The 12041-nt window shown below is 37.2% G+C and overlaps 1 protein-coding gene across 3 annotated transcripts in view; it reads right to left on the bottom strand.

Annotated features, from left to right (window-relative positions):
* The window catches only part of pcdh9 (protocadherin 9), a 301547-nt gene that overhangs the window by 232434 nt on the left and 57072 nt on the right, over nt 1-12041 (bottom strand). For all 3 annotated transcript variants that reach the window (XM_039689063.2, XM_039689064.2, XM_039689065.2), the window contains exon 3: nt 1671-1772. In XM_039689063.2, the coding sequence (XP_039544997.1) occupies nt 1671-1772 (102 nt within the window). The remainder of the gene's footprint in view (nt 1-1670; nt 1773-12041) is intronic.

Genomic DNA, 12041 nt, shown 5'->3' with positions numbered 1-12041 from the left:
CACCGAGACCAGAGACGGTCGAGTCCGAGTCGAGACCAGTGAGGGTTGATTACCTAATTTACTTTTATTTAATTAGAGAAATCCTTTTTTTTTTTTTTTACTGAATTTACTTGGAGTTTAAAAAATATGATCAGTTTAGGGTAAAAAGGCCACATAGTAGGTGGTGTTAAAAGTAATTTTATTACAATTTGTCATGCGCAGTTGCATTGGGCGTGTCAATCAATTTAAAGAAATATTTTATTAATATACATTAATAATCATGAAAAATATTTTTAATTGAACTCGAGTGGACTCGGGAATAATTCCGAGTCCTAAAAAAAAAAATGTTCGAGTACGAGTCAATTCCGAGTCCAAATGGACACGAGTCCATGACAAGACCAAGACCATTAAAATATGGTCTCGAGACCGAGTCCGAGATGAGTCCGAGTCTCGAGTACTACAACACTGCCCCAAGATGATATGGCAAAGTGTCCATTCACACTCCAATGATGAGGACAGATCCCAATGGAAATCCACTGTAATTGGCTGCACACCAACCACCTATATATGCATGGTGACATCTGGAAGCATGTGGGTCATTTCTATCATCTCATCGACTGCCCAGGAGGATATTCAAACCAGAGGCACATTGGATCCATATTCCATGCAGTCCTGTTGGAAGTAGGGGGTAGACAGGGAAGATTCAGAGCAAAGACAGTGTGCAATGTTGATTAGGAATACAATTCAGCCAACTCATGCTTATTGGATGGAGCTGAAAGGGTGAGAATGACAATAAAGTGGGCATGTCGAGAGTCGTAATGTCCCTAGCTTCCTCTATTTCCTTCTCCACTGCAATATTCTACCTCTCTATTCGCCAATCTTATTTTCTGTCATTCTGAGTCACACCCTCATAGACCTTTTGGAGTCTAGTAAACTCATCCAAGGACCACACACACACACACATTATGGAGCACAAGTAAAGTCTTTAGCACTCAGTAGAATGAAAAGAAAGGTGACTTATGTGTTGGATATCCCCCACTATGTCTGAGCATACACTTTTCAGATGAGGGTATTAAATCCGACGGGACAAGAGGTAACAGTCGTTGAGGAGTGAACGTACGTCATTTGAATGTCCCCAAAGTCAGCAATCCTATTTGACCATGACCAAACTAGCATTTTCATTTCCAGATAAAAATGTACTTTTCAAAAACAGAACACATTGCTCTGATAAACACTTGCAAATAACAAGCATCGGCTGACGTAACCGGTCAAGAGCGTTGCCTCCGATTAGCAGTTTTAGAGCATTATATGCTTTTCTGAAAAGCCATTATAGACACTTAAGAACTTTCTTTCCACACAAATAACAGCTCTAAGAAAAGGAAAACCAAAAAACAAGCATAATTAGGTCCGGTGGCAAGCAAAGCTTCATGTAAACTGCCCCAATCCCCAGGAGACAAAAATCCCAGCACATACTCAGGTAATGAGAGCAATGGGAGGGAGGTATGTGTGTTTATGTAAAATTAGCTCAGGTATAATGATGCAGCAGTGAAGAGACCATCGTTAGAGAGGTCACTAAAGAAACCCATAAGCAGAGAAGACATATAAACAAGCGGGTGAATTGTGTATTTGTGCACTTCTCTAATGGTGCTTCAGCAGCAGACATCTCAAAAATCTGACCAAAGGTTACTCACTAGAGGGGTGCAGGGCGTCCAGTACTCTGGGTTCAGCTCGGCTCGGGAGCGTAGGTCCAGATAGTCGGGGTTCAGTTCGGTGCGGGCGCGGGTGAGCGTTCCCTTAAAAGCCAAGAAAAGGAGGGGTTACAAGTCCACCCATGGAAATAACAGTCTTAAAGATGGAAAATGAGAGATGATATGGCTGGAGTGGTACTTCTGTTGAGAGTAATGGGAACCAGAGAAAGGAGAGGAAGAGGACATTGAACCCTCACTGAAGAATCAATGGGAGAAATGCTGCGTTCACACCATGTCGTAATTACCATCATTTCGAGACGGCAACCGGTGACGTTCTACTTGGAGCCATTCACGTCCTCAAACTCATAATTATGCATTTTAACACTGTCAACACAGCACTTATGTGGTACAAGTCGTAATCATGACATGAACGCACCTAAACGCAGACGGACACGGCCCGTAAATCAGTTGAATGTGGGTTATGCATAAGGACACTGGATATTTAAAGGAGTAGTTCACTTTTAAAAAAACATTTGCTGATAATTTACTCACCCCCATGTCATCCAAGATGTCCATGTCTTTCTTTCTTCAGTTGAAAAGAAATGGTTTTTGATGAAAACATTCCAGGATTTTCTCCATATAATGGACTTCAATGGGAACCAAACGGTTCAAGGTCCAAATGAGAGTTTCAGTGCAGCTTCAAAGGGCTTTAAACGACACCAGACGATGGATGAATAAGGGTCTTATCCAGTGAAACGATCGCTCATTTAAAAAATAAATAAAAAAGTTTAAGTTTTAAAGTTTTACTCTCCTGTTCAAACTCGCCCATCAAAATCAACGAATCTTTTTTCGAGTCATGACTCCTAGATAAGGCCCTTATTCATCGTCTGGTGTCGTTTAAAACCCTTTGAAGCTGCACTGAAACTCTCATTTGGACCTTGAACCGTTTGGTTCCCATTGAAGTCCATTATATGCAGAAAATCCTGGAATGTTTTCATTAAAAACCTTACTACTCCTCCTAGTGAACTACTCCTTTAAAGTCCCCGTGAAATCAAAATTGAACCTATTTACTTTGTTAGCGCATATTACTAGTCTTGTGGTGAACAATTAATCCGTGCAAGTAAAAATATATTTAAAAAATGTTTTACCTTGGTAATCTTTAATCAAAATCTGAAAAGTTACTTTCGGTCTGGAACGGTTTCTTTTTCTGATGACGTAGGTTTCACAGTTTGGGTGGGGAAACGCTTAACCACTCCCCTCAAACCGTTAGTTTGCTATGAGCGAGAGATGGAGAGGAGGAGCGCTAGAGTAAAACCCTGCCCTCTGTTCAATATTCCGTTTCACTTGGAAATACGTCACAGCACTGGAGAAAAATCGTTTGCAACTTCCGGTTCACGGGGACTTTAATTGTACATGTTAGATTTGCTGTCACTTAACCCTCAATCTTTAAAAACAAATAACTTACTAACTCAGTTAAAGCTCACATTTAGCAAATATCAAAATAAATATCCACTACTGTACATTACAATGTTTGATTAGGCCTATGTGATAAAAAAAATATCTATTTTTGACCAAATAGAACAGCATTTTAATTACCAGCCATTTATAGGATATCAGCCATTATAGGATATCGGCCATGTTGGAAAATCCAACTTGGTTACAGTTTCTCTTTGGAATATGGCACTATAGCTGGACTAAGCTGGTCTAAATGGTAAAACTACGAGTCACACAACCTACTTTTTCCTCTAGAAAGCACACATCACTGGCTGTTTCCAAAAAGCAGATGATCCCTGCAATTCTGTCAACGCCAATTTCCTGTTTCAACAAAGCTGTGCCCGCTTTAAAGGTCTTTAAAGAAACTCAACAAGACACTTCTATTAATGATCCAAACCAGAGGAATGAATGGCATTCTGTCCCTTTTCATAAACTCAACACAAAAACATAGTTTCTGAGAATTTCAGACCTTCGGCGACATCCTTAATATTTTACAAACAAGCGTAAAATTAGGGGGCTCTCAGTTTCCAAACACTCGGTCAACTCAAAAGGTTTCAAATTACACAGCGCTTTTAGGCTGAGGCGGAACTGAAGATGTTTTCTTCTTCACGCTTTGTGTCCAAAATGATACAGACTGATTATATCTCCTTTGAAAATGAAATTGCCTTTATAAGCATACCGCATTTGTGTTTGACAAACCTCCGCCGTGAATCTCAACGAAATATCCTGCTTTCAAATCAGTCTGCCCTTTGTTAGATAATCTGCTTTTCTCTCGCGAGCACACTCCGTCTCTTCTCTTTTTTTTTTTTCCCATGCAATAGACGGGAGGGATGCATATGAAACAAACACATATGAGTGGTGACATTTCAAATGATATTAGAGTGATACTCAAGCAGGGAAAGCAATCAAAAAGGCTTTGGTGGAGGGAGGCAAGGCTGCATCATTGAGCAAAGCAAAACATATTGCGTATTGTGCGTTCATGAATTAAAACCTAAATGCTGACCTGAAAGATAGAAAACAAACAAAATACAGACTTTTGTATATTCACTTGCATGATGGAAAATTGTGAAAGGCAAAAAGTTACATGAGTTTCAAGGTCAAGCAAAAAGCACGAAACTCTGGAGAACCTATGAATATTAAGGAAATGGTTTATTTGCTTCGGAAAGAGCCGTTTTTTCATTTTTCGTCTCACTCCTTTCCTTAGCGTCAGACCTAACAAAATCCAGTAAATTGTGGTGTATGATGTATACCGCAATTATTTGTTGATTTACAAAATGGCCGCCCAGTAATGAGGCAGGGCCGATGAGAGGCCCGGTCGTACATCACTGTCTCTAACCGAGGCGAGGACCGCCTTAGAGAGCCCAACCTCGCCCTCGTACTTGCGGTATTTATCTCTTCTCCATCTCTGAAATTACGTTTGCAAAAAAAAAGTGTTTTCTTAACCACTGTCTCGATTTATTTATTTGTCTTGGTGTCGCCCACGCTCCGTGTTTTAATTAATGTCACGTTGATCTGAACGACACACTTTGGCAGTTGGCAAAGTCTCTTAATGCCAGCCTGATTCTCTACTCTACCCATCAGAGAGCGAGCGGGAATGAAAGCGCGAAGAAAGAAACGAGGTGCAGAGCGCTAGCTTATGGTTTCTACTCTTTAATTGTATTATTAATTTATATTTTTAACTGTAATCTAACTTTGGTACTTACAGAGTGTGTTTGGTGTGTGTAATCTTGAGAACAAGCCTTCTGTGTGTGCGTTTGAGAGCTTTTCTCGCAGCGAGATGTGTGATCAAAGCCAGAAGGAAGCCTGCTTCCGTTCTCTAAAAGTACAAGCTGTCTGTCATCTGTCCTTCATCCCCTCAAACAAAGCATGTTCTGCTGAACTGAACATATTCTGAGCTTTAAGAAAGTAGAGAAAGCAGCCTTCCTGTTTAGTGCAACAAAATTGCACCAAATCACAAAAACGTACTCTGCTAGTGTACAAAGGTTCCTGTTAGTCACGCTCTTGCTTTGGTTCTAAGCCTTGGGAAACCGTATTGGGTCACACATTGTTGTGTACAGTAACATTGGCTCCTTTTCAACTCATAAGTGTGACTTTGAATTGAATTGGACAAACACCACACTGAAATTTGACTTGAAATGACAAGAAGAGGATTTGCAATTCTAGGTTAGGGTTAGCATAAGCAATGCATCCTTGCTGAACAAAAGTACTCATTAAAAAAAAATTAAAAAATGTTTAGATGTTTATTTGTTTAGATGGCATTGCAAGCATTTTATATATATATATATATATATATATATATATATACACACACACACACACACACACTACCGGTCAAAAGTTTTAGATCAGTAAGATTTTTTATGTTTTTTTTATTTTTTAAGTCTCATCTGCTCACCAAGGCTGAAATTATTTGGTAAAAAATACAAAAAAATACAAAAAATATTGTGAAATATTATTACAATTTAAAACAGCGGTTTTCTATGTGAATATATAGGGAAGTGTAATTTATTCCTGTGATCAAAGCTGAATTTACAGCATCATTACTCTAGTCTTCAGTGTCACATGATCCTATAGAAATTATTATAATATGATGCTCAAGAAACATTTATGATTATTATCCATGTTGAAAACAGTTTTTTACATTTTTATTTCAGGATTCTTTGATGAATAGAAAGTTCAAAAGAACAGAAGTTTTTGTGACATTAATCACTACCATTCAAAAGTTTGGGGTCAGTAAGAATTTTTTTTTTTATTTTGGGGGAAATAAATTAGAAAATACTTTTATTCATCAAGCATGAGTTAAATTGAACAAACGTTACAGTAAATACATTTATAATGTAAGAAAAGATTATATTTTAAATAAATGATTATATGGAAAATGCTACACGACAGTTTTCAACTTTGAAAATAATAATTTATGTTTTTTGAGCATAAAATCAGCATATTAGAATGATTTCTAATATGGATCATGTGACACTGAAAACTGATGTGTAATCAGCAACATTAATGATGTTGAAAATTCAGCTTTCAGATTATATTTTAAAATATATTAAAATAGAAAACTATAGTCATGTTAAATTGTCATAATATTTCACAATATTACTGTTTGTTATATATTTTTTTCATCAAATAAAGCAGCCTTGGTGAGCAGAAGAGACTTCATTTAAAAACATAAAAAATCTTCCTGATCTAAAACTTTTGACCGGTAGCGTGTGTGTGTGTGTGTAAAACCGCAAAACATAAACCAAGTTCTTCCCTCTATCACACTTGAGAATCATGATGGCCTCAATAGTGGTATAATGATTAACAGTGTGATGCATATGAAAGCTGAATGCCCTTTTTTTTACACGACTCTACAGTCATTCAACCTAATGACTGCCATATCCCACCCACCAAGATTTATTAAAAGCAATAGAGCCCATATTCAAATGACGGCAGTATGGCTAAGACACGCTGACATTATAATTTGCCATATATCACACAAGTGCATGAATATCATTACCAATTTATGAATGTGATTAAGGGGGGGATATTACTCTGGATTAAGTAGCCTGGCGCACACGAGGGTAAATAAGTGCGTGCGTTTGATAGACAGGTGATGCTGACGGCATTTTTCCATTTACTTCGTAAATCTAAAGATTATCTATCATAATTTATTTCGAGAGCTTTTACACAGAGGGCCATGTTTACAGGAAGGAGGTCAAACACTCATACACATGTACGGACGCACAAACAAAATGATTCATAAAGACATCACGACCAGACAGATGATATTTCATAAATCAGGGGCTCTTAAGAAAGTGCCTGAAGGAATGCTATGGGATTGTACGACAGCACTCTGTCAATCACATGATCTTTGGTTCAAACAATAATGTTGTGTTCATGTGCTATGGAAAAAAGGATATTTTCCACTTGTGTACTAGTATTTACCGGTGCTTTAGTTGTCGTAATGTGGTAAAAAAGATGAAATGATTTAGCTAAAACTATTTTAGATTGTTTAAGTCATCTGCTACAGCAAGAAAATGATTTATCAAATCTCAAACGGTAAATAATATGCTGTATATTTTCTAGATCATGAACGGTACATATTTTTACCATTCACGACTCTCGCGTTGCTCTCCGCCATTTTGAAAAGGTCAAAGGTTATCTCATCTCGGCAACTCGTGCATCAAAATATTCTATGAGGAAAACACCACATGAGGGGGTGTTCATGTGCATTTTCCACGTCGGCTTTTGGCATTTACCATACTACCATAGCACATGAACGCATCATAACACCCACAGCACATCTATTGATCTCATAATGTATCTTCCTAAAGGGGACCGTCAATTTCACACAAATTAAACCACATCTCCGCTAATTATGGACAATTTTCATTTAAAGGAGTAGTTCCCTTTTGAAAAAACTTTTGCTGATAATTTACTCACCCCCATGTCATTCTTTCTTCAAAGAGAAATTAAGGTTTTTGATTTGAAATATTTTGATTTATTTTGAAAAATTTCGATTTTTCTCCATATAATGCACTTTAGTGGGAACCAAATGGTTCAAGGTCCAAAAGACACTTTCAGTACAAACTGCAAACGGTTCAAAGGGTTTTAAACAATTCCAGACGATGAATAAGGGTCTTGTCAAGCGAAACGATCGCTCATTTAACAAACAAAAAACAAAGTTTAAGTTTTACAAGCTCAAATGGTCGTCTTGCTCTGTTCTGTGATGCACGTTTTTGACTCTCCTGTTCGAACTCGTTCATCAAAATGAACAAATCTTTTTCCGAGTCATTTGGTTCATTCAACGAACGAAATGAACAAATTGACTCGGAAAAAGATTCGTTCATTTTGATGAACGAATTTTGTTTTTGTTTTTTTAAAATGAGTGATCGTTTCGCTTGATAAGACCCTTATTCATCGTCTGGAATCGTTTAAAGCCCTTTGAACAGTTTGCACTGAAACCGTTTGAACCGTTTGGTTCCCATTGAAGTGCATTATATGGAGAAAAATGCTGGAATGTTTTCATCAAAAACCTTAATTTCTTTTCGACTGAAGAAAGAATGACATGGACATCTTGGATGGCATGGGGGTGAGTAAATTATCAGCAAAAGTTTTTGGAAAAGTGAACTACTCCTTTAAGGGTGTTCACAGGAGGCTTTTATAGTGGTGGACAGAAACTGCAACAAATACTAATTTTGCATTCTCATTTGGCTGGGCGAGGTTTAGCCTTTCCCTGGCCACGTGGGCTTAAGGCAAAAAAAATGTCCCTAAATCAGTTCGAAAAGGCTTTTGCACAATTCAAATTGTACAATTACGACTGCCATGAATAGAGAAAACGAAATGAAAAGTGATTGTGGCATTCATTTCGATCTCATATTGCATCATATCTATTTTTACATGTGCTCACCGCGATGCATGTTATAACCAATCACACACAATTATTCTGAGCTTAAGAATGCAATGGCCAATCAGAGGTTTAATCAGATTAGTTATCGCTGAAACAGCAGTGGTTTGTTCAGAGATCGTTGACTAAACTCAACACTCAAACTCTCTCATCATAAACAACAAAGTCCACGTTCCTACGGCGCAAGTACGAAATTTCCCAGTGTAGACAGCTTCATTGATTATAATGGGAGTTTTTTTCAAACTCTTGATCAACTAAAGTCAGTAATAATGTTCTTTGTTTAGGATGCTTCAGGCCTTTCATGTCCAAAATTACAACAGAGACAGGCTTGTAAATTCATAACAAATTTACCCTCCATTTCCCCTCTATTTTTCTTCAAAGTTAAACATAATTACCAAAAATAATGGCTCATAATGAAAATGTCAATGGCTGACCGCAGCTTTTTAAGTGAAAGTATCACATGCCATTTTTTCTAAATAAATACATGCTTCTATTCTTGCTAATTATGCTTCTTCCCGCTGCGGTGATGCGTCTGTGTTCCCGGTGACAGCGCGACACAAGAGCGAGGGTGGTCCCGGCACAAAAGGTGTTACGTGGGTGACGGCGGCACATTTTTAAAGTGCTTCCTCGCCGCATGTGACCCAGCTGAGATGTGCACCTGTGTGAAGGAGCGCGAGCGCTTCCGACGAGTTCACAACGTCGCATCATCTCAAGGCCTCTTCATTAAAGCATCCAAACCATTCAGCCTAATTAATCTTTTCAGTGCACTTCGCTTCTCTCCAGATAAGCCCCTTCTGTTTGTTTCCCCGCATTGATAATCAGGCAAATTTCCAGTTACAGTGGCAACATGTTCCTCTTCCCGAGCCCCACGGGTCATTTTAGCGAAACTGCAGATGCCGGCAGAAAAACAAAACAAAAAACAAGAGATAACTAAACACATTTTATTAAGGTTGAAGCTGAGGGCAAAGAGCTCCTGGAGGATACAACATAAATAAACACACAGTCGTCCTCCACACACCGACTATTTGCCAACCGCATTACCTTCAGCGAAATCTCATCATCGGCGAGAGCCATGAAGCGTCACGGGGGGCCGTTTGATAATTACTAAATGGATCCTTCACATCCGACTCCAGCCACGGAGTATACGGAGCACGCGTTACGGGTCTGATAAATGTCCGCAGGTCTCCTTCTGTTACAGCGGCATTAATAGTTAACAGCTCAGTAAAAATCAATCAGTGCATTATCTAGCCTGCCTCCTGAGATGGGCCCAGTATGTTTAATATATTTGCCACCGTGTTTAATATATCGCATTCATAATCAGCTCCTTTCCTTATAGTCTCCTCACTATGGTTGAGTTACTGGCGCACCAGCGCTGCAAATGAGCTCGTAAAAGAGGAGAGGGAGCAATAGAGAACATCTTCTCCGTCGTCCTGTATTTATCTCTCTCCTTCAGCCGTTCTCATTCAGATCTGCACTGTTGTGAATCTAGGGATGGGCAACGATTAATCGCGATTAATTGCATCCAAAATAAAAGTTTGTGTTTACGTGACATATGTGTGTGTGGTGTGTAGAATTATTTTGTATATATAAATACTAACACATGCATGTATATATTTAAGAAATATTTGCATGTATATTCTTTATATATATTTATACATAATTAATATTATGTATAAGTATAAATATTTGATATATTAAGAACACATTTTTCTTAAATATATACATGCATGTGTTAGTATTTATATGTACAAAATAATTATACACTTATGTAAACACAAACTTTTATTTTGGATGCGATTAATCGTTGCACACGCACTCCTCTTTTTGAGCTCTCAACGTCATTCTTTACACATATGATTTGGGGTTACACTTTATTTTAAGGTGTCCTTGTTACAGTGTAAAACATTTAAAGGGATAGTTCACTTTGAAATTACTTTTTGATATGTTTTAGCTTACCTCAAGGTTATCCAAGATGTAGGTGTCTTTGTTTCTGTAGTAGTTTCAATTTTGATATTTTTAGGTCAAACCGTTCTTGTCAGTCATATAATGGAGGTCTATGGTCACCACCTCAAAGAGCATGCAGAGAGAAGTCCAAATTAAACATGATTTAATGTCTTGTACACATTGATGGCCTAAGACACGAAACGAGCGGTTTGTGTGAGAAAACGAACAGTATTTATATCGTTTTTACTTCTTATAACAAAGCGCCCGCACTTGGACGTGGCTGTGGTTACAAGAGGTAAAAACGATATAAATACGGTTCGTTTTCTCAGATAAACTACTCGTTTCGTGTCTTAGGCAAGCAATGCGTACTTATATTTACGAGTCATTAAATCATGTTTAATTTGGACTTCTCTGTGCATGCTCTTTGAGGTGGTGACCATAGACCTCCACTATATGACTGACAGACAAGAACGGTTTGACCTAAAAATATCAAAATTGAAACTACTGCGGAAACAAAGACACCTACATCTTGGATAACCTTGAGGTAAGCTAAAACATACCAAAAGTTAATTTCAAAGTGAACAACCCCTTTATGTACAGAGTAATAATAATTAATTACATGTACTTATAGGGTTAGAGTTGGGGCTATTAGGGTTTAGGGTTAGTTGTATGTAATTATGCATCAAGTAACTGCATGTAACAAGGAAACTTTAAAATAAAATCTTACATAATTTGGTTATTTACCTGCCTGACAACAATATTCAACAAACTCGCTCAAAATGCAGGTTGTGCCAACCAAATTTGGTGTACAGAACCAAACTGCACAAATGTTAAGGTAGTGACTCTTTTGGATACTCACAGATCATCTAAGCTGTGCCTCAAATATACTTTCACTTGAATATACTTTGCTGTAAATGACAAGAGTATGAGTGCAATGGTGCAAAATTCATAAAAAAATGCATATATTATTTATTACCATTATTATTATTTTCATATTATTTATAAAATGTGTAAAAGGTATTTATATATATATATACATATATAAAACTATCATAAATACATGTAGAAACACGTTTCATTCATTACCAATATGAGCTCTTTATATGAAAAGGATGTTACGCAACTCTCAGTGGGAGTGATTGAAGTTACAAGAGGCCATTCACCAGACGACCGTGGGACAGAGAATCCGATCTATATACATTTTATAAAAAAATGTAAATATATATTTTACAATAATTTGTTTAGCAAAAATGCATTAAATTGATCAAAAGTGACAGCAAATACATGTATGTTACAAATAAATGCTGTTATTTTGATTTATTTATTTAAAAAAAAAACATCAACCATTTTCAACATTGATAATAACAATAAATGTTTCCTGAGCAAATCAGCATATTAGAATAATTTCTGAAGGCTACAAATGAAAAAATACATACATATTAAAATAATTTAAAAGATATTGATCATCTTTCACAATATGACTGTCTTTTAAAAAGACTTTACAGTGTGTGTGTTTGTCTGTAGTGAACAGAAAAGAGAAAAAA

Source organism: Pimephales promelas, chromosome 8 (assembly GCF_988280905.1).
Source record: "Pimephales promelas chromosome 8, fPimPro1.hap1.1, whole genome shotgun sequence".
Lineage (NCBI taxonomy): Eukaryota > Metazoa > Chordata > Actinopteri > Cypriniformes > Leuciscidae > Pimephales > Pimephales promelas.
This window is presented reverse-complemented; position numbering and strand designations above follow the sequence as displayed.